Source organism: Danio rerio, chromosome 8, assembly GCF_049306965.1.
Source record: "Danio rerio strain Tuebingen ecotype United States chromosome 8, GRCz12tu, whole genome shotgun sequence".
Lineage (NCBI taxonomy): Eukaryota > Metazoa > Chordata > Actinopteri > Cypriniformes > Danionidae > Danio > Danio rerio.
This window is the reverse complement of record NC_133183.1, coordinates 27,207,984-27,234,779: the sequence shown is the minus strand read 5'-3', so window position 1 is coordinate 27,234,779 and position 26,796 is coordinate 27,207,984. Positions and strand designations below refer to the sequence as shown.

The following is a 26,796-nucleotide window of genomic DNA, read 5'->3' as shown; positions in this document are numbered from 1 at the left end:
AATAATCTAATGATTAATTTAGTGAACATGCCAAATGTAGCCTATCTACGAAACCAGCCAAATCTGGAGCTTATCTAACAAAATAATTTACGATAACAGTCCAAACACTAGTACACTCAAATTTATATGTTATAGAAATATATTAATTACAAAATTTAAAAAGAGGAAAAAATCTAAATAAGCAAAAAATGGAAAGATTTTGTTGAAATTTAAGAGTTTGTAGTTGTTGTTTTGTTTTTTGCAATATTTTACTTGAATTTAATTGTATTTTTCAATTTTTCAATATGTTCGGTGACTAAAATTTCATTTGAATAAATATATCTATTTAGTAAATCTGTTTTGTTAATGCACCAAAATACATTGCCTATAAGGCAAGCCGTTTTGACATTTAATCTATAGCCCATACTATCGATTTAATAAGTACTCATATCTGATTAATACACACTATATTTATTAAATAGATATTAGTACTAATGAATAAGTAGGTCTTTGCTACTATCTAATACACAAGTACTAGTATCTATTAATTAGGTACTAGTACCTAATGGTTAAGTACTAGTATATAAATAGTTCCATCTTGATTACATACTAGTCAAAACTGAATAGTTAACATCTCAATGGCAAATTCTGTAGAAATTAATGGAATTTTTTTATTTGTTACAAGTAACAACAGAATAATTACTAGTCATTATTAAAATAAGTAATAGTATAATAAATAAGAACTAGTATCTATTTAATAAATACTTGTATCTAATGAATAAGTAATAGTAACTATTAAATAGGCTAGATACTATTATCTAAAACATAAGTACTAGATTATATTTAATATATACTAATATCTAATGAATGAGTACTAGTTTCTAATAAAAATAACTAGTGTTTTATCAGTAAGCACTATGTTTTAAAAAGTAGTAGTATCTAAAGATTAGGTACTACCTAACAAATAAGCATTAGTATCTAGTACTTAATGGACAATATACTAGTATTAGATACTAGATACCCTAAAAAATAAGTACTAGAAATACGAAAATAAATACTAGATGCTTTATTATGCTAAAGTGTTGCCATCTGCTGTCAGGGTTTACGTTAACTACGTAAGTTACGTTACTCCACTGATGGACTCTTACACATCGATAAACAATGCTTCTCTTGACGACTTTATCATTAATGCGTTCAGGCATTGTCTATCATCACATAAAGGTCCAAATATTAATGGCAACGACTTGCAAGTGTCGACGCTTTTATTTTTAATTATTAGGCGCTGTGGACTTAAGAGTCTCCCGGATGTGGCAGACGCTGGTTCCAAAACATCTCGCGATAGAAGCGCTGAGAGTTTCTCATCCTTGGTCTAGAAGGGCACAGAGAGCCCGGTGCAGAGACGTTTCAGCCGGGGATCTTGACATTTAACCGTAAAACATGTTGTCGAGGCTGGTGCTCGTCTCAGGTGAGTAGTTTATCAAATGAAAACTATTCTAACAGTTTAACTGATTGTGCGTATTAACTAGAAGGTTTTAAGGACGAATGTGAAGTTGAAGGGTAAAACTGAAGGCCGCACGCTGTGAACGGCCGCACATGAATGCATAGAGAAACAATTTTACTCCTTTGAATCTATATTCGCTTCGTAATAACGTAATGAATCAATGAGATGTTGATTTTATGCTCAGGCACTCATTTATGAATGAGAAAGATTATGAAGTTGTTGAGTTTTCAGAGTGCCCTTGTATTCAGTTGTAGCATTAGCTTTCAGCTAATAACTGCAAATTCAGTTTGCGGAATGTGTGGAATAATGTTGATGGTCACGTGTTGGGATATGTTTTAAACATATTTTATCAATGCAAATTGTGTATGAGATTGAACTATATTTGCATTATCTTATAACTCGATGAGAGTGACAACTTACCAATTTGTATGCAAGGACGTTTATTTCATTAAGTTTTCTTTATGCAACAAAGTCGATATAAAAAAATAAAGTAAAATTATGATAAATATTGTATGTTATTATTTAGTTAATGACATGTAGACATACTGTTTCAAATGTAACAGTTATAGTTTATTCATGCATTCACAAGGATTCCATTCACTTCAGCCAAATCATTGATTCTTCTGATAACGTTTACATAGTTTTATCTAATAAACGAGATTACTAGGCTCTTTCTGTCATTTTGATTCAAATGATTGTGACATGTTTATTAACATTTACAAAAGCACTGATATGTTTCTTGATTATTTCTTGCAGGCCATTCCCTGAAAAACAGCGGGTCTTTTGGTGCTTGGTATGCATATCTTTTATTCATGTGGTCAATACTCGGAGAAAGTGACACTGAGTAAAATCTGTTGACCATGTGTTTGCTTTCTCTACAGCCTGGTCCAGGCCCCTCGCTCCTTTCATCAGTCATCCCAGAGTCTTGCACCAGTACCCCCTCTACCAGAGAAGGGAGGAAAGGTCCGTCATGGCATCTTCCCTGAGGAGATTTTCACAATGTTGTACCCCAAGACTGGTGTGACAGGTGGGTTTATCAGCTTTATTTTTTCCTTTCTTAAGGGCCAGTCGCACTACAATTTTAAGTCATTAAAGCAGGAAACAAAAGCTCATGTGAAAATTGCAGCATGCTAACCTTGAAGTTCTGTAAACTCTGATATGTGGAGAAATATAAAATAAAAGAAGATCAGCATGGTCTCTTAGTTGAATGAAAGAATGATTTATATCTGCAGAAATTAAACATTGTGCAAATCACACATTTGCATTTTACATTAAAAAGTGCCACAAAGTGTAATGCAATTTTACTATTGTACTATTTTATTATACTATTATTTATTGTTGATTATTTAATAGGAATAGGCATAAAACTATCACAATATTTTCTGGTATGTATTGCAATAATAATATCAATGATGATTCATGTTTTCCATTGAGAGATTAAAATAGGGCCTGTATCTTTAGAGAAATATTATTGCGTTAAGAATTAATTATATTTATAATGCAATGCTGTACATTTAATTATGTAATCTATCCTAGTTTTTATCCCAGAATAAGGGAAGTTTTTAAACTAATTTCGAGAGGAGCACTTGATATAATTGACTGCAGCTGGCCGCCTATCTACACTCATTAATTAGCCAATCAGATCTATACTAACTTACTATAAGTAGCCTAGCTAGATATTACTCCCTTATCTTCGTTTTCCGAAGAAACCCCCCATCCACCCCCTTTATCCTCCTTTCCTCCTTTACAAAAAGGGGAGCTCTCAAGAACCACCTGATCTCGTACTCCCCTCACATGCTCTATGGACCTGGTGGGAGCCCTGGGCTCAACTATCTCCGAGCTCAGGGTTCTCTCCCGGGACAGCATGCCAAACCTGCTAACAGCTGTCACGCAATATCTAAGTGTGAACTCTTGAAAACCTAGTTAACCCTTTAAACAAGGTTTTATATCTGTATGGATTATATCAAAACTTTAACATGCAGAATAAACGAATGACCTGCTGACACAGATCAAAATTAGCCCAATTTTTTGGGAAAACTGCGAATTTGACAACACTGATGACACCAAATAAGTGTCCCAATCTCAGAACACTTTTAGAAATGTGAACTGAGCTTCTCAAAGACGAAAATATAATGTTTCTGTGCAAAATAACACACTCCTACTCTTTACTCTAAAACACGAAACGCTCAATATTTAACTAAGGGGATGCGTTATATATCCCCTATATCCCCAATATTTAACTATTTGGGATGCGTTGACACACAGTCATATTTCGCCGAACGGATCCGCCACTTTTGACGCTCATAAACAGTCGAAAAGTTTATGTGCTGCAGGAATTAGGAAGTTTGCTGAAGGCGCAGCTGTGGTACAGTGAGGGGTTTGCTTCTTTAATAAACTACGACAGTTTGCGTTCATTAAACAGTGAGAATGATTCAGCACACTCACACTTTTCAAACGTTCCGGGAAACGGGCCTGGGCACGTTTCGGATAGCATATTGAGAGTAGGCCTTAAATCTCTCTTAATTTTGTGTATCATTCATTCATTCATTTATTTATTTTCTTTTAGGCTTAGTCCCTTTATTAATCTGGGGTCGCCACAGCGGAATGAACTCCCAACTTATCCAGCACATGTTTTTACGCAGCGAATGCCCTTCCAGCTGCAACCCAGCACTGGGAAACATCCATACACACTCATTCACACACACACTACAGACAATTTTATCTTACCCGATTTACCTATACCACATGTCTTTGGGGGAAACTGGAGCACACGGAAGAAACGTTGCGTTAGGAGTTGATTTTAAAAAAATAAAACTTTCATAAATAATATAAATGGTTCTTGTTAACTTTCAGCTGCATCTGTATCCCTTCTAGCAACAACCAGTTTGCAGCTCTACCCTCTGAAGATTTTTTACAAGGAGATTATTGTGTATGGTGTGATTGTAACAGTTGCGTTGTCTTCTGATTTCAGGGCCTTATATGCTTGGCACTGGCCTGCTCCTCTACCTGCTGTCTAAGGAAATCTATGTAATCAATCACGAGACCATTGCTGGTGCATCCATTGGTGCAGTCATCATTTACGCCGTCAAGAAGTTTGGGCCCAGTGTAGCTGCCTTCGCTGACAAACTTAATGCGGTTTGTAACATTTTGCGTTTTACCAAACAGTTACTTAACTTTAATTATATTGAATGACACAGAGACACATGCACTCTGAAAAATGTGTCACTCTGCACAGTTAACTTACAGACTATTTGAGGGATGTATTTGGGGACTTTAACTTAAAACTCTCTTCCTTTTCAGGATAAAATAGCAAAGGCTCAGGAGGTGAAGGATCAGTCTATGGCTAGTTATGCTCAGGGCATTGAAAACGAGAAGAAGGAGCAGTGGAGAGTAGAAGGAAGAAGCATGCTCTTCGATGCCAAGAGGGTGAGAAGCATTTTCATGTAGAACTATTTGCACCTAGAATGGTGCTAGGTGTAGTTTTCTGATGTCTTTCATCCAATCTTCCATCAGAATAACGTGGCTATGCTGCTGGAGATCAACTACAGAGAGCGTCTGCACATGGTGACCAATGAGGTGAAGAAGAGGCTGGACTATCAGGTGGAGCTTCAGAACCTGCACCGCCGCATGGAGCAGGAGCACATGGTGAACTGGGTGGAGCAGAGTGTGGTCAAGAGCATCACACCACAGCAGGTACAAGAAATACTTGCTGTCACTTTGTTGTATTTATAGTCAGGGGAGCACATACCTGGAGCACATGTGGGATTAAAATATAAAGTTGGACCAAATTTGGTGTTAGAGAGGTCTTGTTTTTGCACAACTTTAGGAGGGAAGGTCTCTCTTCTTTTTAGTTTGAACCTTTCCATAACGATCATAATAAATAGGCTCGTGCACTAAGTGTTACCATGCTGAAAACAAGGTTCAATGTTGTACATACATCAGCCAGTAGATTGATTTAAGTGAACTGGGGTTCAGAAGTTAAACCACTGTGAACACAGTCCAGCATAGGCAGGGTGAAAAGTGTCAGTCAAACTCTGGACCAACCCAGGCAATAGAGTCGAATACATACCTCATTTGTAGAAATATGAAATGCGCCAGTATATGCAAATCACACTAAAACTGCATTCAAAAGTTCATGTTTGGATTTCAAAGATTGACAATAGACATAAAAGATTAAGTAATTTACATGAATTAATGAACAAACAAACAGTACAATTACCTATTAATATTTACAGGTTCTACTTTGAGAACCAGACCAAACAAAAAAGTTGTGCACCCGTCTTTTTACCTCAGTAAAAGAGTCAATTCACAACACATTTCACACACACACAGTTTTATTATAAATAAATCAAGGCTTGACATTTTTTTTAATTGCATGCCATTTGTAGGCATGGGCCGGTATAAGGTTGTGACAGTATGATAATCTTGGGTAAAAATATCACTGTTTCACGGGTTTCTGCTCCTAAATAAGTTCTTTTTAAATGTCTGGGTAAAAAAAAAAAACTTTTTTTATTTTAGGAAATATTTAAATATTTTGGACCGGTAGCTTTTGATGTAAAAGTTTATTTTCTGCTGAAAATACTGTTGACCTAAATAACTAAATAAAATAGTTGTGTAGAACATGTAAAAAAAAAAACTGAAAAACTTACATATATCTTATGAATGATATAACTAAAAACTTTGGCGGTTTCAAACCCTTTTTCTAAACCGCGCTATACCTTTAAACAGGTTGTCGTCCCATGCCCAACCATTTATAATTTTTGTTTTATACTTATTTCATAATTTTTCTTGTTCTGAATGTTGTAACATTTAAAAAAAATCTTTTTACTGAGGTAATAAATTAAAAGAAATTAAGGCTGAGAAGCTAAACAAGTTTATTCAAAACCAAAGCAAAATGACCTCCTTTTAAATTGATATTGGTTTGGTTTTAAACTAATTTTGATATATTTTATGGGAAACATGACTTTTTCATTTGTTTGTAAATTTGTAAAATATCTCTTAGCGATGCAATCTCAGCTTGCATCATAAAAGCTGCATCCAGATACTATCGCAAGTGGGAGTTGATATCTACTAGAAGTACGATTTTAGTTTGGCCTCTAGATGGAGTCTTTGTTCTTCAACATTTCAGCTGGTTAAGAGTGTAGTTGAAAAAATGTGGACAGAAAATCTAGAACTACTAGCAACTGACCAATATCACTTCCAAACTCTGAATACACAACTGTCTTCGAAAGTTTATGTTGTGAAGTTGATCAAATGATTTGGCTAAATTGGCGCAAAAAGTTGTTTCTTATTCAATACATTAAAATTATAATAGGTACACTGTTAATAAAAGTGCCCTATTAGATCATCTTTAATAACTACAAACATTTATTCTCTAACACTTGTTGCTTTCTTGGTCTAATCTCATTTTTCATTTGTTGTTTTTTTCTTTCAGGAGAAGGAGAGCATCGCCAAGTGCATTTCAGATCTGAAGGTCCTGGCCAAGAGCACTCAGGCTAGAGCTACAGTGTAAATCTGTGTCAGTTTTCATCCTAAATGAACCTTTTCCTCGTCAACACGCCAGACTGGCAGTGTCGTCAAAAATGTACATACCCGTAATAAATAAAAGATTTGGTTATTCACTAAATGTGCTTCCTGTTTGTCTTTAACATTTTGAAGATGTCCAGCTCTCTGTCTTGCAGTTTTATGTAGCTAAGAGGTGTCATTTAGATGAGTTTAATGACTAAACAAATTAAGCCCCAAAATGTGTCATTTCAGGTCTTTTAGATAGCAAAGCGTCAAACTGTGTGGCATTTGTGACGCTTCACATTCAGTACATGCCAACCTTTTTCTTTTAAAATCCATCCTGTTTGGTTTATGATTTTTATCTACTACAGCAACAAGCTTTCGATATGATGTAAGTGTTGAAATGCATTTTGGATCATAGCATGCCACTTTGTTGTAGACGTCAGAGCTGTCTAATAATGACCATACCTTTGAACTCAAGAATATAAATGGAAAACCTGCTCTTACCTTTTACAATAATTCAGGAACTAGACTTTGACCCCTGTTTTTCCCAAGCAGGAAGTCCAGAATATTTGCTTTAGTGCACTTCACGGACTTAAGGATATGTCAAATCTGGAGGAAGCTCAACCTACATTTGAGGATTTGCAGTTAAAACATTAGGATTTTCTCGAAGGTAATGTGAAATAATTGTGTTAATTACAAGGTCTGTTTTAGTGGTATCTTTTTTTTATATATATATTTATAATCAATGAGTGTAGTGGCTGTATACAGGCTCACATACAGATTGAGAATTATTTAATTGTGTTATTTTAAACTAGTGGTAATGTATGTGTTCTCTCATTTTCGTAGTTCATTCTATAGTGTATGACTTATGATGTTTTCCTGTAAAGCCACAAGCACAAACTTGTTAAAGAAAGATCCAGCGTTATGTTGTCAGCACTTTTTTTGCGGTTTACTTAATTCATTACTGGACACTTGTCTGTTTTTGAGTACATAAGAGTCTTTCTTCAATAAATGTTGTTTATATGATAACTGCTCCAGCGTGATTGTGCTGTGATTTTGTCACAGTTTAATGGCTTCACTCAGTTATGACTTTGTTTGAGAGACTATTTTGAACTACAGGTCAAAATAACACTATCATTAAACATTATTTTTAATTTTAAAGTTTGTATGACCAAAGCTTCTTTTTAGTATCTCACAAATTAGCTAAAGAGTTCAATATTATTTCATTTGGTAAATCAAATAAAAATCAGCTGAACACAGCCTTGGCTCAACAAAAGATTTGTTTTACACTTAAATTTTAATTATTTCAAGCTTTTGTACATTTACAAAATATTCACAACTTTTCTGTAATGGAATTGTAAGACCTATAAATCATAACTAGACCCACTCGGAATAAGCGTGTGCAGGAATCCGCAGATCTGTAGCCCATTGTCGGGTCTTTGTATTTACTTGTGTAAGTTTTATATTTATTCATTTTTTTAGTAATATCACCAATATTGTTGTAATATAACTATAGTAATATTAAAATGTTCATATGATTTTTTTACAATACAGTTTGTAAAGTAATATGCTCTGTCTTTTAGTAGAGATATTAAATGAGAGATTTGCTTTGTTTAACAGATAAATGGATCTAATTGGATTTGCATTGTATACGCTTAAGTTAAAAATGTATATTTTTTAAATATTATTTATTATGTTTTTAGTTCTGATACTCCTAAAATCATTCCACATGAATCTGCATTTTTTTTTATTTATTTTTTTTTTACAAAATTGTCAATTATTGATTGGTTTAAAACATTTGTGTATATTTTCTTTAAGGGACAGTTCAACCAAAAAATTAAACATTTCCCACATTTACTAATCCCTAATCCTAACTAATGTCCCAGACATTTAGTATCTTTTTTATTACATTTTAAACATACTATGTTTTAATTTTATATATATTTGCCATGTTGACAATTCATTATATTTTACTAGTATTTTACTATATATGTATATATATATATATATATATATATCAGTATATTGAAGTGCAATTTTGAAGGCTTGACTAGTTAAATTAAGTTAATTAGGCAAGTCATTGGACAACAGTGGTTTGCTCTGTAGCCAATTAAAAAAAAAATAAATAAAGGGGCTAACTACTGACCATAGCAATTTATTTATTGCTATACATTCACTTTATACATACTTATGAAAGAAAATATAACAGAAAATTTTTCATTTTGTCTTTAACTGTCTGACTCAAAATATTATATAATTTGCGACAATTTTAATTTATGCTCACTGTACATAATAAACACAGTCATAAACATTTATCATCCTTTTTTATTACAGAAAACTGGTATTTAAATTTCATTATTTGAAAATTCTGTAAAAGAAATGCTATATAAGTTGATGGCTACCAGTTTCCAACATTCTTTTAACATTTTGTTTTTAACAGAAGAAATAATTTTGATGAAAAATTTTTCAGATTTTGGGTAGACTAAAACTTTAAAAACAATAACTTGTTCTGGTTTTTCTGTTTTTAGAATTTTGTAATACTTGTGCTTTTCTCACATTTGGTGACTAAATGCTTCTCACCATTTTCTGAAAGATCAGTGTTGTCAAACCACTACTGTTGAACACAGGACTAGCAGTCAGCTTAGCATCACATACAGAACTTAATCTGCTGTATTTCTGAATGGTTTTATGACGGATAATATTGTGTTTACAGGTGTTAGACATCACGTTGAAGAATGTATGGGGGTAACCCTGTTTTCCAGCCAAGGTACATGTCCTACTCACCTCTGTCAGTGTTATCTTTTCCTGCATGTGCCAGTGGAATTTGGACTTGAAACCTGTTTAAGGGTGGTTCAGTGTAATACGTCATGCCCTGCCATCTATATCTCTCGAGTAGCAGTTGTCATAACAGCCAAGCAAACAATATTACCTGATTGATGCACTTTTAAAGTTTAATACAAATCACAATTATTGAGAAATAAGTTTTAATTCTGAGGAAAACAAAACATTTCTCATAATACTTGTCACATAATATTAAGTAAACACCTATGAGTTTTTATATATATATATGTATATATATATATATATATATATATATATATATATATATATATATATATATATATATATATACTGTATATATATACTGTATATATATATATATATATATATATATATATATATATATATATATATATAAAAATTATTTTTTATTTATTTATTTTTGAGGTGCTTTAAAGCTTTAATATTTTGCATTAAACCATGAAACTAATAATCCGCTGTATTTCAATTTTAGAACGATTTGTCAGCTTGCACAAAAGAGGATTCCCTAGAACTCTTGCAACGGAATTCAATCTAGATATGGAGTTTTGTTTATTTTCACTTGCATTACAGCATTGGGAGTCTTTTTGGCTGTTTACTGAATGTTGTAGCACTAAGTTTACTATAAAAACCTCAACTCTTTATGAGTTTCTTTCTTCTGTTGAACACAAAGGAAGATATTTTGAAGAAAGCTGAAAACCATTGACTTCCATGGTAAGAAAAACAAATACCATGGAAGCCAGTGTTTATAAGTTTCCAACTTTCTTCAAACTTTCTTCTTTTGTGTTCAACAGAAGATAGAAACTCAAAAAGGTTTAAAAAGGAGGAGTAATTTCTGACATAGTTTTCAGTTTTGGGTAAACTATATCTTTAACTGTAAGCTGTAAGAATACTTAAATTTAGAGTGAACTGGGCATAGGGTCGAGGTTGGGCCAGTAGAATAGATTGTTTTCTTTTATTTGGTGACTAAATGCTTCTCACCATTTTCTGAAAGATCAGTGTTGTCAAACCACTACTGTTGAACACAGGACTAGCAGTCAGCTTAGCATCACATACAGAACTTAATCTGCTGTATTTCTGAATGGTTTTATTTGTTCAAACATTTTGTGTCCCATTAATTGTCTGTAATTTTGCATATATTCTTGTAAATATTTATTGTTCTTTCTACATACATATTTTGCACTTATTATGACTATCTTGGTAAATAAACTCACTTTATTGCATTTAGTTAATCATGGTATTTTGTCCCTCACTTATTGATCTTGTGTGTTTGCTTATGTGTTTCACCCAAAATTAATGTTACTCTCCTACCTCTTGACTCAACATCTTTAAAATTGAAACAAAGACATATTGTGTTGTGATTGGTATATTATAGAGGCTTCTCACCTGAGCCATCATCTCAGGGCTCTGGCATGTCTCGTCCCAGTGCTAAATCCATCTACAGTAAGTACAAACCCATTAAAAACATATCCTAAAAAAATAAAATACCATGATTTTAACTTGACTTTGATGCTTTAGTGCAAAGGAAGGAGTATGCAGAATCGATGAGCAGACAAGACAGCTTTCAGTACAGAGTGGAGGTAAAAATGTTATTTAATTTTAACATAACATATTTATATGTAATTATACATAAAATAACTACTTTCTAATATCTCATTTCTTTTGTATTTGCCATGTTGACAGTTCATAATATTTTACTAATATTTTATTTATCAGTATATTGAAATGCAATTTGAAGGTGTACCTAGTTTAATTAGGTTAATTGGGCAAGTCAGTGGCCAACAGTAGTTTGTTCAGAAGCCAAAATCTGAAGGTGGCTATAACTATATTGACAATAGCAATTTATTTATTGCTATACATTTACTTTTTTACATACACTTTAGAAGAAAAATATAACAGAAAATACTGTGGAAAAATATATTTAAACATTGTGGCGTTTAAAATGACTTGGGAAAAATGTGAAAAAGAGTAAAAAATTCACAAGAGGTTTAATAATAATAAAAAAAATCTCTTTGGCAAAAAGTTTAGATAATTTGTGACAATTTTGTTTAGATGTTATTTGTAATGTAATGTAATGTAATGTAACATCTAATATAATATGTATATGTTATTACATATGTAATGTTTTGATAACATATGTAACAAACTCATAATCATAACCTGTTAAGGCAAAATCAACACCCATATGTTATAGGGAAGAACTGACAACCAAGCCTTATCTGTCATATTATAATTCACAGAAACTTAGCTGGACTATTTAATGACATAAGTGTGAAATTCACAAAACCCTTCGCATGATAACCACAGCAATCTCATTTAGTAGTGGATAAACACCTTAGCATGATTCATTAGGTGAAGTTTTATGAACTAATTTTAAGAGGATCACATGCTATAACTGACCAGTGATAGACCAATCGATTGAATTTAAGCTTACAGAAATGGCCCGTTTTCTTACTTCTCTCATCTTCGTTTTTAAAGAATTCACCCCATGTCACCCTATTTCCCTTCTATACTAGGGAAGCTTCGAGACCCACCTGAGCTCAGACCCCCTTCTATACTAACTAACCAGGTGGGAGGCCCAGTTTTAAGGATCTCTGAGCTCTCTTCTAGCTAATTGCAATTATTATCAAACATTAGCTAAGTGTGAACTCTTAATTTTTAGTTTATTTGTTTAAAGGGGCAATGCACATCAATCAACATGACTGTAAAATGTGCAGAATTTGCCAACAATGGCCATGTTAAAAAGGCAGAATGTAAAAAAAAAAATCACACCTAAAAACAGAAACAAAGCATCATAACACAAAATTAATCATAAAAGTGTTCATAACGCTTCACTTTTTCCACATTTCTTTGTTGCAGCCTTATTCCACAATGGATTAAATTCATTTATTTCCTCAAAATTCTACACACAATACCCCATAATGACAATGTGAAAAGGGATTAGTTGAAATTGTTGCAAATTTATTAAAAATAAAAAACCTAAAAAATCATATGTACATAAGTATTTACAGCCTTTGCTCAATACTTTGTTGATGCACCTTTGTCAGCAATTTGTCTCAAGTCTTTTTGAATATAATGCCACAAGCTTGGCACACCTGTCTTTGGGAATTTTGCCCATTCCTTTTTGCAGTACCTCTCAAGCTCTATCATGTTAGGTGGGAAGTGATGGTGTACAGCCATTTTCAAATCTCTCCAGAGATGTTCTATAGGATTTAGGTCTGGGCTGTGGCTGGGCCACTCAAGGACATTCACCAAGTTGTTGTGAAGCCACTCCACTGATATTTTGGCGGTGTGCTTTGAGTCATTGTCCTGCTGGTAGATGAACCGTTGCCCCAGTCTAAGGTTAAGAGTACTCTGAAGCAGGTTTTCATTCAGGATGTCTCTGTACATTGCTGCATTCATCTTTCCCTCTATCCTGAATAGTCTTCCAGTTCCTGCTGCTGAAAAACATCCCCACAGCATGATGCTGCCACCACCATGCTTCAATTTAGGGATGGTATTAGCCTGGTGATGAGCTGTGCCTGTTTTTTTCCAAATGTAAAGCCTGACATTCACTTCAAAGAGTTCAATTTTAGTCTCATCAGATCAGAGAATTTTGTTTCTTATGGGCTAAGAGTCCTTCAGATGCCTTTTGGCAAATTCCAAGTGGGGAGTGCCTTTCGTCTGGCCACTCTACCATACAGGCCTGATTGGTGGATTGCTGCACAGATGGTTTTCCTTCTGTAAGGTTCTCCTCTCTCCACAGAAGAGAGAATATATATATAAAGCGAGAAAAAAGTGACTGGAAATTTTCTTCTGCCTCTGTTCTCCAGCATCTGTTCACCTGTGCACTGGATGGCAGAGAGGTCAGCAGCATTGATGACTGTGTCAACAGGCTGAAGATTCTGGACAGTAAAGGAAAAATTTGGGGTCAAGACATGATCATACAGATCCAGGCCAACCACCTGCAACTGTGTGACATTGAGACCAAGGTCAGTGACAAACTTTATGCTTAAAAACATTTATATTCTTAGCATGCTTGCTTTCATGGTGTTTCTCTTTAGACTTAGCCTCTGCTGATGCATTGTGGGATTTCTCCTGTATTCATTACACTTTAATACACATTATGACTTCTTTTTTTTTTTTTTTTTAAAGAATTGTATGTGCTTGTAAAATGTACTTTTATAATGTTTTATTTAAAATCATATTGATAGAGTAGACTAACAATAAACTCTTTCTCTGTTGCAGGAGGTTTTAGAGTCTGTTCATTTGAACAGCATTAGGAAGGCCAAAGCTGTTCTGGACAGTTGCGTTTATGATTCTCTCCTCATAATCTCAGCCCAAGAGCCCAGCCAGCGATTTCCACAGGCCTTCTTGTTCCAGTGTGAGGAGGCCGGGGTAAGGAACGGCTCTCAGACACACTAGATAGTGGTGTATCTGGCTGTTATAAATGTGTCTGTATCATATCTTTTGGATTGTGGGAGTTTCCATCCATTCCATTCCCCCACTCTCGGGATCTGGGATAGTTTTATATATGTAGACATGTCTGTTGTCTAATGTTTAGGCTCAGGAAGTGGCCAATGATCTGGAAAAGTCTATTCAGCAAGGAGGAGATGCCAGTCCACCGATTAAAGAACCACAGATGGACATCAGGTCAGCTTCTGCTTCAGGAAAACAATGTGGTTCAATATACTGTATGATTACAAAAAACAAAAGTATATCTGGGTAGTTGACTTTTTGAAGAAAGAAAATATATATATTTCTGTAGTCTGTTTTTTTTTTTTTTTTTTTTTTAACTAAAAGGTACAGTAAATATGTCCTATGCTGTGACATAGCAAAAATTAAGAAAATCATCTCTTAATAATATACAAAAAGTATGTCAGTCATTTATCTACATTTTTGAACACTTATCTTAATATAGTGCTATTTATTTAATATGAAATTATGAATTATATCTTGATTTACATGATTTTGAATGCGGTCCTTATATTTATTAATATTTTCAGTGGAATTACCAGATGTAAAATTTGCATATAGTGTTAGTGTTAATATAAGTTGATATGTTTTTAGAAAATATGGATTATAAATATTGTCTTTTTCTTTAGAGACTTGTCAAATTAGGCCTGAAGTATTTATTAATATTTTTTATAAGAGTTGTAATTTATTTAATTATACTTTAAACATAAACAGTCACACCAAATGACAGTTTTGAAATTTGGCTCAAACATTTGAAATATATATAATATGTTTTTTAAAAAAAAGGTCAATGGAAGAAAAATAAAAGTTTTAGGTTTAAAGGTTTAACTCATATAAAGATTTTTGTTAAATATTTTGTTAGTACTAATGAATCATTTTCATCAGTGCTCTGCATATTTCCTGTTTTTCAGGAGTCATCTGGAAAGCATCATTGGTCAGGGTTATCCGGGTAATGTGAAGAGACCCATACAGTCAAACCCACCTCCCCCAGATTTTCCACCTCCACAATACAACAGCTATGAAGATTATGGTGATCACTATGGTCAGATTTCATTCATCTACTATAAAATGATCTGAAATGTGATGGTCTTAAAGAGAGTTCAGTGCTGTTCCAGTCCAATTTGAGTCTCGTTCTTCTGCTAAAACAGAAACAAGAAGATATTTGGAAGAATGTGAATTATCAGATGGGCGACCATTGACTTTCATACTTATTTTATTCAATTTGATTAGAGCTAAAGGAGATTCTCAAACTTAAAAGTGAATATATCATGGCAAAAATTACATATGTGGATTAACTTTGAGTCATTTTGGACTGCAAAAATATAAATCTTTCCTTAAAATGCAATGAAACTTGGTGAGTTTTGTGGCACTTTCTGCATAAAAAACTAAAACTTGTAGACATGATTGGAAAAAACTAAGGCTCTGTTTACACATGTTATTAAGATATGCTTATTTTTGATCTGATGATAAGAGAACAGGTTAAATCCAGGTGTAAACAGGGTGTGAAACATTTTTTGTAAGTTGAAAAAACAAATCAGACTTTCACAATGTAAACAAAAATTTTATAAAGGCATCTTTGATGGGAGTTGCCAAAATATAGAGCTTATTTTTAAGGGTCATATGTGTCATATGTATGGGTTTTGCATTTATATATTTAGACATTAATAAAGTAATTAAATATAATATTTATTTTATTTTAAACACATTGCTTGATTTAGAGTTAATTAATATACTACCATAATATCAAATCAAAATATCACTGAAACCAACTATATTCATTGATTTTAGTCTGTGTTGATCAATGAAGATCATAGATCGGAGTCATAGATGCCTGGGCAATATCTGAGCAGGTGTTCTGATCCCTCTTGCCTGTCCTCTTATTAAAAATGAATGCAAAAAAGGCCTAAAAGTACCATTTAACAACTGTAACTTCAAAGTAAGAAATATGGAAGGGTTAAATTATAGCGTTCATCCACTGATTCTTTAACCTATTCATTAAACTGCTTCTTCCAGATGACAGACGGCCTTCACCTACAATGCAGTTTCCCAGAGATGAAGTTCCTTTCAGGCCAGTGCAGTCTGAGCGAGAGCAAACTCCCCCTCCATTCAATGACGTCAACAGAGATATTGTCAGTTGCTTTTATTCACAAGCTTCAGGCTCCTCCTGGCCTGTTAATAGATCAATTTATACGTTGATTCAATGACACCTTTGTTTCATCCATCTAATAATTCTTTACAGGAGATCCTTAACCATGTAGCAGCTGACATTGAGACTTTCACATATAAAGTAGGTTCGGCTTTGCCAAAAGATGATGGAAGCAAGAAAAAGAAAAAGAAAAATGCTCCCAAAGCGCCCGGTGAATAACTGATACATGTTACTTGCAATTTTAATTTGAGTTATGTTTTAGATGTATGAGTGTTTTTTTTTTTTTTAATTACTATTATTTATAATATAACAGTTGCAAATATTCCCACTGTGGAGGAGTATGTGTCCTGTTTGCAGAAAATAAAGTATGGCTTCAATATTCTGGTAAGTAATCGAAATTTAATTAATTATCGTGTCGTTGATCCCAGTTATAAGAGCAGCAAATAATAACTTGACTTCTAGTTGATCATTTGGAAAAGTGACAGAAGGTAGATTTTTCGGATGAATCCTCTGTTGAACTGCATCGCAATAATAATAAATACTGCAGAACACCTCTTAGAACGCACATAGACCCAAGATTCTCATAGAAATCAGTCAAGTTTGGTGAAAGAAAAATCATGGTTTGGGGTTACATTCAGTGTGGAGGCATACATTAACATCAATAGCCTGAGGTATCAAGACATTTGTGCAACCCATTACATTACAAACCACAGGAGAGATTAAATTTTTCAGCAGGATAGCGCTCTTTCTCATACTTCAGCTCCACGTTAAAGTTCCTGAAAGCAAAGAAGATCAAGGTGCTCCAGGACTGACCAGCCCATTCAATGACATGAACATTATTGAGCATGTCTAGGCTAAGATGAAGGAGGAGGCATTGAAAATGAGTTCAAAGAATCTTGATAAACTCTGGAAGTCCTGCAAGAACGCTATTTCAAATGAATTTATTAATAAGTTATTTGAGTCATTGCAGAGATGTATGGATGCAGTCCTCCAAGCTCATGGGAGTCATAATATTAATTCTTTTTTCACTGCAGCATGACTTTATATTCTATACTGTACATTATTTCTGTTCAATGACAACACTTTAGTCTAAGCAAAGTTAGACCATACTGTCCTATTTAAATAATTAATAATCAAGGCATGATCATATTTTATTTTTATAAAATAAGCGTATAATATATAAGCGTAAAAAAAATAAAGAGACATTTGCTTTTCATATATTCCACTTCTGATACCAAATTATCAACTAGAAGTCAAGTTATTATTTGTTGTTCTTAAAACTTGATTGCATAATATCTTTAAACTACGATAGAATTAAGTTTTCTTGGATTTTTACTAATTTTATTACTATTATTTCAAAATTTGGTCTCTCATTGAAAGGCTTTTAAGTAAATAAATAAAAAAAACTCACCAATGTCACTATAACAAACTTCCAGGAAATGTTTCATATTGTAATATTTAATAAAACACATACTTATCTCTACTTAACAGGGGAAGCTGGATGGTCACCTTAAAAACCCTCCTGCTCCTGACTTTGTTCACAGTCTCTTCTCCTCCCTTGGTTTTGTAAGCAACTGTTTGTTTCATCTTTTTTCATTGCAACCACTTTCTACAATAATTTCATTATGTAATAGCAATGGATGGGCAAAGTTTAGGACTGCACTTTATAAGCTTGTTGTACATATAGTGAGTCAGCATGACCACACCTGACTAGTCAGTTAACTGTTTGCAAAAGCATAGCAGTGTATGTCAAAGTATGCACTTTATATATCCAGAGAAAATCTTTGCTTTGATAAGTTTAGTCACATGATTACTGCTGAATATTTTTGGCATGTTAATGATTAAAAGTACAGCACATCACCCTGTATCAATCTCCATGTCTGACTGATTCTTTCTGCTTCAGATAATGAGTCATTATCCTCCCAACATTCCACCCTCTGTTCTGAGTCCACTGCTCACAGAAAATGCTCTGCAGCTGCTGGGACGTGTGGTCACACCGAATGAGGACAAACTGTGGAGCAGTTTGGGTGATGCGTGGAACATCCCAAGGTCTTCTTTTAAAAAACTACAAACTGTTTACACTCCATTTATACTAGGGTTCTGTTGTTCCAAACACCATGTTTTACTTAATGTAAAGGAATGTTTTATGATTGAACTGTTTCCACCTGGTATTAACGTGCATTCCAATGTGTGTTGGGACTGGTTCAGATTTGATTACATCCCATCCCTCTTGTTTCAGTTTACAGGAAAGTGAGAAAGGAGGGATTAAAAAGGATCAGTAGCTATAGCAGTAACACTTTGTGTGTTTAGATGCAATGCAGCAAAGGTTGAAAACGTTTTGCTATGCATTCTCAGGACACGTCAAATAAAAATAACAATTTAATATAAGTCAGTAAGAGGAGAATAGTTGATCATTTGTGGCTGTTAAAATGGACTGAACTACATGAGATTTTGTTTTCAACTACAGTAGCTTGAGAAATGCACAGTGGATAAGTGGATAAGGTCAAAACGTTTTAGCCTCTTGTTTTTACCTGTATATATAGTGGCATCCACTTGTGATCAGATTAATAAAAACACATTTTAATACCAGGTGAAAAACAAAACCGAGTATGAACTGTCGGAACCCATATATTTACATTGTTTATATTTGATCAATTGACAGAAGCATTTATGCAAAGTGTTTTATAAATGAGGGCAGTAGAAGTAATCAAAGCAACAAATAAAATGAAAGAAAAGGAAAATAAAAATGGCATTATTAGCTTTAGAAGATAATCCTTTATACAGTATATAAAAAGCAGACAGAATAGATGAATGAGTAATATTAGTATTAGTCAAAAAGTTTTTTTTTTTTATAAAAAGACAGAATATTAAATAAAAAGTGTTTGGAGACCACTTTAGTACACTAAAATATTTGTACATTAACAGTTTTCAAGATTTTGTGATTCATGTTTTTATTTTTCCCTGTTTATTTATGCTTTTGAATGTCATAATGGGATTATTTCATTCAACAACCTTTAACCTTGAAAAGTTTGAAAATGTAACTTTATTTACATTTTTAATAGCTTAAATATGATATATTGTCTGGGTAATTGTTATATAGTACTGTTTCTGTGATTTTCACAGACTTTTTTCTCTGTATATTATTTCTTAAATATTGTATTATTTCTAACTACTAAACTGTCCAAAAAAAAATCACTGTAGAGTTGAATTTTCAACATAAAGGGCCCTATCAAACACCCGGCGCAATGTGGCACAAGGCGTTTTGTAATTGTTTTTTGCTAGTTTCAGCTTGGCGCAAGAGTCGTTTTGACGTTTTGCGCCACACTGTTTAAATAGCAAATGCATTTGCCATAGGCGCCATAGGCAATCCGATCTAAAAAGGGAGGTGTGTTAAGATACATTGCTGACGCGTTGCTATTTTGAGAAACTATAATAGTCTGTTCTATAGACCAGAACAAAGCTGGTCTAAAGTCCAGCGCAGAGCGTGTTAGTTGTGCGCCTCGCTTACACACTGCTTAAAGCACACAAGATGTAGAGCAATACGCAATTATCTTAACATATGAAAAAGAATTTAAATATTAAGGATATATATAGAATATAATAAGGATATATATATATATATATATATATATATATATATATATATATATATATATATATATAGGATATAAATATAAAGGATTAAAATATTACAAAACATTTTATTTTCTAGCCTACATAAATATAAAAACCATACTTTCATGCCTTCTTCATCTCTGGGTTTATTTCAGTTTATTTGTGACGATTAGCTTTTGTATAATGTTATTATTATTAGTAGTAGTATTCATTAAATGCTATTTATATTTGTTTTATTAAAAACAAGCTTAGATTTGCCCACCTGTCAGGTTTTAGACCATATGGGGCACAGCATGTGTATTTGGATATAAAATATAAATATAAGTTAAATGTAAGTGGAAATTAGAACTGAATTTAGAAATTGTTTTGAAACAAATCTTTGCGCTTATCAAACTAAATTAATTATTTATAGGCTAATAGATGTCTGTGCGTATAAGGTTTCCCAATCCACAAAAGCGAAAGTGAAAGTAATTAATGAGGAGGCTCATCTCTCATTCTCAGAATGTAGATGCTCTGTTTAACTGTTTTCTTGCTAATGAAGCGCTCAGTTTTTCCACTCACAAAGTTCGTCATGTAAATAGCAAATGCGCTATGGCGCGACACAACTGACTCTTTAAGGGAATGGGAGATGAGACTCTCATTGGTTTATTCTCAAAACACACCTATAACTCATTAAGAAAATAAGCTCAACCTTTTTAGACCATGCAACATGGCACAAAGCGGATTTTTCCGTCCTTATATTAGCAGAAGTGGATTCTGACACGCCCTTAATGCGTTTGCGCCCTGCGCTTTGCACTTTGCGCATGGATCGTCAAAATAGAGCCCAATAACAGGTTTTTTTACAGTGTAGAAAATAGAAAGTCAGTAAATGTCTTTGTACGGTTTGAAACACTGTTCTATAAACAGTGGTAGTTCACTTTAAAAATGGCTGGGTTGGATCAAATAGAAACAAACCCAATGTTGGGATAATTTGTTTAAAGTTACCCCAGCAGGCACACAATGTCGTAAGACATTAATATTAGGTTAGATGAAGGTTGTGACGTCAAGTGACCAAAATTCAATGTCTAGTCATCGTCTAAGGATAACGTTATTTTGATGTCAATTTTGATTTTGATTTTAGGCTGTGTTGGAAAGTTACCAAAATACTGACATTTATTTGTCATGTATGGCAACCAAAATCCAACATCTGATAGATGTCATATTGGTAATGTCCATACAACGTCAGTCAAGCTCTAACATTATTAGACGTTGATATTTGGTTCATTTTAAGTTGAACATTGGACATTGATGTCAGCACAATTTTCATTTGGGGGACAATGTCAATCTGATGTCATGTTATAAAAACCCAGCATTGTTTCGAGTGAATAAGGATGTGCAATGCAAGATACTAAACTGGGTATGTCAACATATCTTGTGCATATTCATTCAATCAGTGACTGACACTGCAAATAAAAACATTAACCCTGGGTGTAACATTGGACATTGTGAAACATCAGTGTATGACTACCCAGGATTAATTGTTAACCCTGCATAATATATGAACAATGTCAAATGTAAAGAAAGATAAGCCAGGATTCCTTAAGGATGACACAGTGTCATCTATTTACAGTTTAAAAAGCCCTATAGATGAGCACTTGAAAATCTTTTGCTTTAGTTATGTAAATATTTATGTTTTTCAATCAGATCCAAATGGCCAAACGGCGATCAAATCCCTCCATATTACCCTGAGTTTTACGATGGCTGGCAGCCTCTTCCACCCGGCCCTTCACAATCTCCTCCAGCAAACAGACAGCTGTCACGGAGCAACAGTGAGCGATTTCCACCCGCAAACGCCAGTCAGAGGCCACCTGAACAGGTACAATCTCCCAGAGGGCAAACTTCATCAGGGTATTATAAAAATATGTCATGTTTGATGTGTAGATCTAAAATGAGGTGAGGTGCAATAAATTGAAATTCATACAAAGTGCTGTTTCACCTCTTTTCTAGGACAACAGAGCCTGGAACCCCCCACCCATGAAGTGAGCCATGTCCTGTTCATTCTTATAATTCTGTATTTAGGCTTTTGTGTTACTGTTGCATTACTGTTTTCTCAAGGTTGTAGTACATAAAACCAATAGTACATTATTTAAAACAGTGGTTCTCAAACTGTGGTACGTGTACCACAAGTGGTACGCGGGCTTCCTTCTAGTGGTACACGGAGGAATGAAATATCTCATGTACATGCTACAAATAATTCAAAATTTATTAAAAATGATGTATATAATATGCCATATATTATATATAGGCTATATTTCTGAGGTAATCTGCCAGGTTTTTTAACTGTGCAGAGCTGTAGCTGCTTTACTGGGCCTACTACGCTACTGTATTTCAATACTGCTCATTTTGGTGGTACTTGGAGAGACAATTTTTTGCTAAGGTGGTACTTGATGAAAAAAGTTTGAGAACCACTGATTTAAAATAAAGGTTCCAAGTTGGTAAATTCACAGCAGTGTCATAGAATAAGCATCATTGGTTTCCTCAAAGAACCTTTCACTAAAGAGCTTCTGAAAATAAAATCTGTAATGTGGAAAACTTTTACACAATCTAAAAATCTTTTTTCCCCTGTAATAAACCTCAAGCAGAACTTAAAGGTTTCATGGATGTTTGAGTTTCTTTATAAAACCACTGATGCTAATAAAGTCCTTCTGTTGAATTCAAAGTTTTTATGGATGCTTCATGGAACAATTTATGCCAATGCTTTTATTTTTAAGAGTGTATTAGAAATACTACTAAGTACAACTTTCCAATCCACCACAATTACAAGTTTTTTATACTCTAAACATTACTGGGTTGTTTCAACCCAATGGGTTGGGTTTGTCCACATTTTACCCAGCTTGAGTTGAAAATACCCATAAAGATAAAACCATTGAACACTTAAATAGTATTTAATGGACAGATGAGATCACTAAAGATTTTAAGTTATATTTCCGATCAATTGTATTAACACCTTTGTTGTATGTAATGCAGGTTAGCAGAGCTGCCGCTCCTCATGAGGGTGATTTATGACTTTATGGCAAGAAACAGTCAGGAACTGAGTGTGATGAAGGGTGACATGGTGCAGGTAATTGCCTGACCCTTAAACTGTTTATATTTACTTTAGGGATGCAAAATGACTTTTTTCTCATTTGTTAACCGTAGTTATTACAACAGTTTCTAGAACAGATAAAAATAATTTCTCAAATATTAAAGTGCAATAGAGCTGACATTTTTATGAAAGTTTTCCATACATTTAAGTGTGACCTGTTAGATCTTTTTCTTTCCTGGACCAAATATACCAATTCTCATACCTTTTACTAGGATTTGCTATTTAATAAGATATTATTTACAAAAAGAATCTATTTAGTCATATTTATAAAAATAATAATTTGATGATATATTAAAAGAATAAATTTAAGGTAGACAGTTCTGCACCAAGATACTAATTAAAATAAATTTTAAATCTTCAAACGTTGCCACTACTATTATTCAAATCATTAGATTTTACCACTTTACCAGTAAGAGTTTTTATTTGAAATGTAATGTTTTAGCATAATCACTTCTTAGTATGTTAAAGTAAATATCTCCATATTTTTATGTATAAACTGAAAAATACTACATTGTCATACAAGATTAAACTCGTGTGCTTGTATAAACAGGTAATCGACAAGTCTGGGCAATGGTGGAAAGTGAAAAACAGTCGTAACGAGGAGGGTTATGTGCCTCAGAATGTTCTAGAACCTGTTGATGGAGAAAGGCCACCAGTAAGTTGTAGTCCCTACAAAATTCCTCCATTAAGACATGCAAAGTGTTGTGCACATACTAAACAACCCTTTCATTCATTCATTTTCACTTTAGTTTGGACAGGATGTGTTTGTTTTATTGAGTAAATACTCACCGGCCACTTCACTAGGTTTATCTTAGTAGGTACTGAGTTGGATCATATTGTGGTCTTAATTCTTCATGGCATTGATTCAACAATGTGCTGGAAACATTCCTTAGAGATTTTAATAGCAAGCTACAGCTGCTGCAGATTAGTTTTCTGCCAATTCATAACAAATCTCCTATCAGCAGTTTCTGAAATACTTGAAATAATCATATAAGTCACTTTCTTCTCCATACTGATGCTCACTTTGAACTTCAGCAGATCATCTTAACCTTTGTCTACATCAGTGGTTCTCAACTACTGTCCTGGATGACCACCAACGCTGCACGTTGCATGCTTCCTTTGTCTGTCACACTCATTTAAGTCTCTGCTAATGAGCTGAATGGCCTGTGTTTGGTTAAAGAGACATGAGCTCTACCTGAAATCCTGCCCTTTCCCCCTAAATAGCGCACATTTCAAGTGCTGTCTGAAACCATGGTGGACATGCTGAAGTGCACACAATCAATCCCAAAATTCACCGCAATAACAAGTGTACGGTAAAATCTAGGGCTGCATTCCATTACAATTTTTATACCCTTCACTCTCTAACTTTAGTCCTGCGATTAAGTCCTACGAGTGTCCAGTACTAGTGGAACAGCTTAATGGGTGTAAATAGAATGCCCTAAACCAGGGGTCACCAAATTGGTTTGGAGGGCTGTTGTCCCTGAAGAGATTTAGCTCCAACTTGCTTCAACACATCTGCCTGAAGGTTTCAACTATACATTGTAAGACCTAGAATAGCTTGTTCAGGAGTGTTTAATTAAGGTTTGAGCTAAACTCTACAGGACACCGGTCCTCCAGGTACAAGTTTGGTGACCCCTGCAGCCTTCACTAAACCCTTGAGCACTTGGGAACTACCCTGTTGTGATGTCTTAAGTGCACTGCAGTCTGAGACATGTAGGGACAATCATATAAAGCAGACTTGCTCTCTCTGTCTGTCAAAATCAAGGAGTTGAGGGTATGTCCGTGAAAGCTTTCCTCATTCAATTGACTAAATGGAGCACAGTTTAAAAGGGTGGTAGGGATTTCCCTTAAGGGAAGAATGTGAAAGCATGCCTAAAAGTGCAGTGAAACACAGCCTAGAAATAATACAGCTGCGGATAATTGTGTATGCGCACATCAATCAATCAATACAGTGTTGTTTTTATGACATTAGTATTTTGTTAAAGTGAGGGGTAGGGGCTAGGAGTAGGCATTAATAAAACATAATGTAAAAGGTAATACAATAAATAATATAAATAATTGTTGTAACAGTCCGGCTAGGCCTTTATCCCTTCTAGCTGCAACACAAGTGTACACCATATGACCACTCAGCAGCTGGAGAATACCAATATTGCACTTACTTTGCGTGTCGTATTAATTTCCCTGTCTGACCTCAAGATGGCATCCACTGGAGAATTCTATCCGTGTAAGTTTCTAAATAAAATATTTATTGACATTTTAACGTTGTATATAAAACTTTAAGAAAAGAAATTAAAATACTTGGTTTTATTACTAATAGAGCAATTGCTGGGTCTGAAATAATGTCTGACCAAGAAGTTCTGTCTAAAGGATTATCAACAAGCAAAGCATAAAACGGCATCTACTCCAACGCTCGAAATTCCTCACTCATTTTCATTCACTCCTTCAAGTGGGCTATATTAATGGACTAATGTACAATATAGTGAATGAGGGTTTTAGGGGTGATTTCAGATATGGATATTTGCAGTGCTGGCGGTCCTCCAGCTGCATGGTTGATAACCACTGGTGTGCATGCTTAAATCCCCAGAGTTGTGGCTCCATGACTTACAAATCACATATTTGCCATAAGAAAGTGTACCTAATAAAGTGGCCATTGGGTATATTTAGCCAATTCATTGATTTTTATACAATTCTTTGTTTTCTAAAGCAGCAAAATATGAGAGGACCTCCATCTCTGGACATGAAATCTAGACCTGAGGAAGTCAAAGCCTGGTTACAGTATAAAGGCTTTTCTAAAACGTAAGAAACATGCTTTACTTTAACCTTTAAATTATTCTATAGTCTTTACTAATAACCATGCACTTTAAATAAGTCGTTCGCACACTCAGTTCTTCTTGTATCTGCGCAGGACGATCCAGAATCTCGGGATACTTGATGGAGCAATGTTGCTGAGAATGAAACGGGATGAAATCAGAGCGATATGTCCAGAAGAAGGAGGACGAGTGTTTTTCCAGCTGCAAAGCGTCAGATCCACAGTCGCAGTAAGTCCCACAATAAGCTGTTTGTTCTTCACAAACTCACGCCTTGCACAAATACCATTATTTATGAAGCACTTTTGATTGTGGTCAGGTGCTTTCACCGTGTGTTTTTATACATGGAGGTCATTTCGGGACTGAGGCAGAGCCAATGTTATCTTCATTTCCTTTGCAGCTTGCCAATGAGGCTCAGTTCAGTCAGTATGGTGGCCGCTGATAATCCGAGGACGCTGCTGTATTTTTGATAGCAGGAATCTGAACTTGCCTGAACCTGAATGAACAAGCGCTACTGAGTAAACACCTCACAATTTCCATTCATCTGAAAACAAGCCGGGACCGATGCCTACTGGGCTGTTCACTACTAAATTATAGACCACATCCCTTTTTACTGTTGCAAATCATGTCTGAGAATTGCATTCATTTATTTATTCCATACAAAACCGATTCTTTTATTTAAGCTGATTTCACTGATCTCTTTAAGGTGGTGGTCACTTGTTGAATGATTAATTAATATACTGTACCAGCCAAAATGCAAAATAAGCCATATTTGCAAAACACTGATGAAACTGTAGGCTAATTGTGTGTTAATAAAAATGTGCCAATAATAAGCTCTCTA

General features: G+C 34.2%; 2 protein-coding genes across 4 annotated transcripts; both read left to right on the top strand.

The window, feature by feature from the left end:
• Positions 1 to 1,328: 1,328 nt before the first annotated feature.
• Positions 1,329 to 7,106, top strand: atp5pb (ATP synthase peripheral stalk-membrane subunit b). Of its 2 annotated transcripts, none has more exon segments than NM_001005960.1 (7): positions 1,329 to 1,444; positions 2,237 to 2,273; positions 2,362 to 2,507; positions 4,452 to 4,615; positions 4,781 to 4,906; positions 4,994 to 5,173; positions 6,915 to 7,106. In NM_001005960.1, coding segments are annotated over 7 exon segments (759 nt in total). In that variant the 5' UTR covers positions 1,329 to 1,416; the 3' UTR covers positions 6,993 to 7,106.
• On the top strand, positions 7,056 to 26,796 carry eps8l3b (EPS8 signaling adaptor L3b). Of its 2 annotated transcripts, none has more exons than XM_005167020.6 (20): positions 7,056 to 7,658; positions 9,702 to 9,755; positions 11,184 to 11,251; positions 11,327 to 11,388; positions 13,621 to 13,779; positions 14,036 to 14,185; positions 14,352 to 14,440; positions 15,175 to 15,305; positions 16,277 to 16,392; positions 16,503 to 16,620; positions 16,723 to 16,793; positions 17,901 to 17,975; positions 18,313 to 18,458; positions 21,708 to 21,879; positions 22,011 to 22,042; positions 23,031 to 23,124; positions 23,699 to 23,803; positions 25,856 to 25,944; positions 26,054 to 26,186; positions 26,356 to 26,788. In XM_005167020.6, the coding sequence occupies exons 2-20, from the start codon at positions 9,724 to 9,726 to the stop codon at positions 26,395 to 26,397; spliced, it is 1,884 nt and encodes a 627-aa protein (XP_005167077.1). In that variant the 5' UTR covers positions 7,056 to 7,658; positions 9,702 to 9,723; the 3' UTR covers positions 26,398 to 26,788. The 2 variants fall into 2 exon arrangements, with proteins under 2 accessions (XP_005167077.1, NP_001315008.1); NM_001328079.1 differs by having other exon boundaries at positions 7,554 to 7,658; positions 25,853 to 25,944; positions 26,356 to 26,796.

Coding starts and splice junctions, on each gene's coding strand:
- eps8l3b (NM_001328079.1), top strand. CDS start 9,724: ATGTATGGGGGTAACCCTGTTTTCCAGCCAAG. Junction 16,621..16,722: donor AAATGCTCCCAAAGCGCCCG/GTGAATAACTGA, acceptor ATAATATAACAG/TTGCAAATATTCCCACTGTG. Junction 22,043..23,030: donor TGGAACCCCCCACCCATGAA/GTGAGCCATGTC, acceptor TATGTAATGCAG/GTTAGCAGAGCTGCCGCTCC.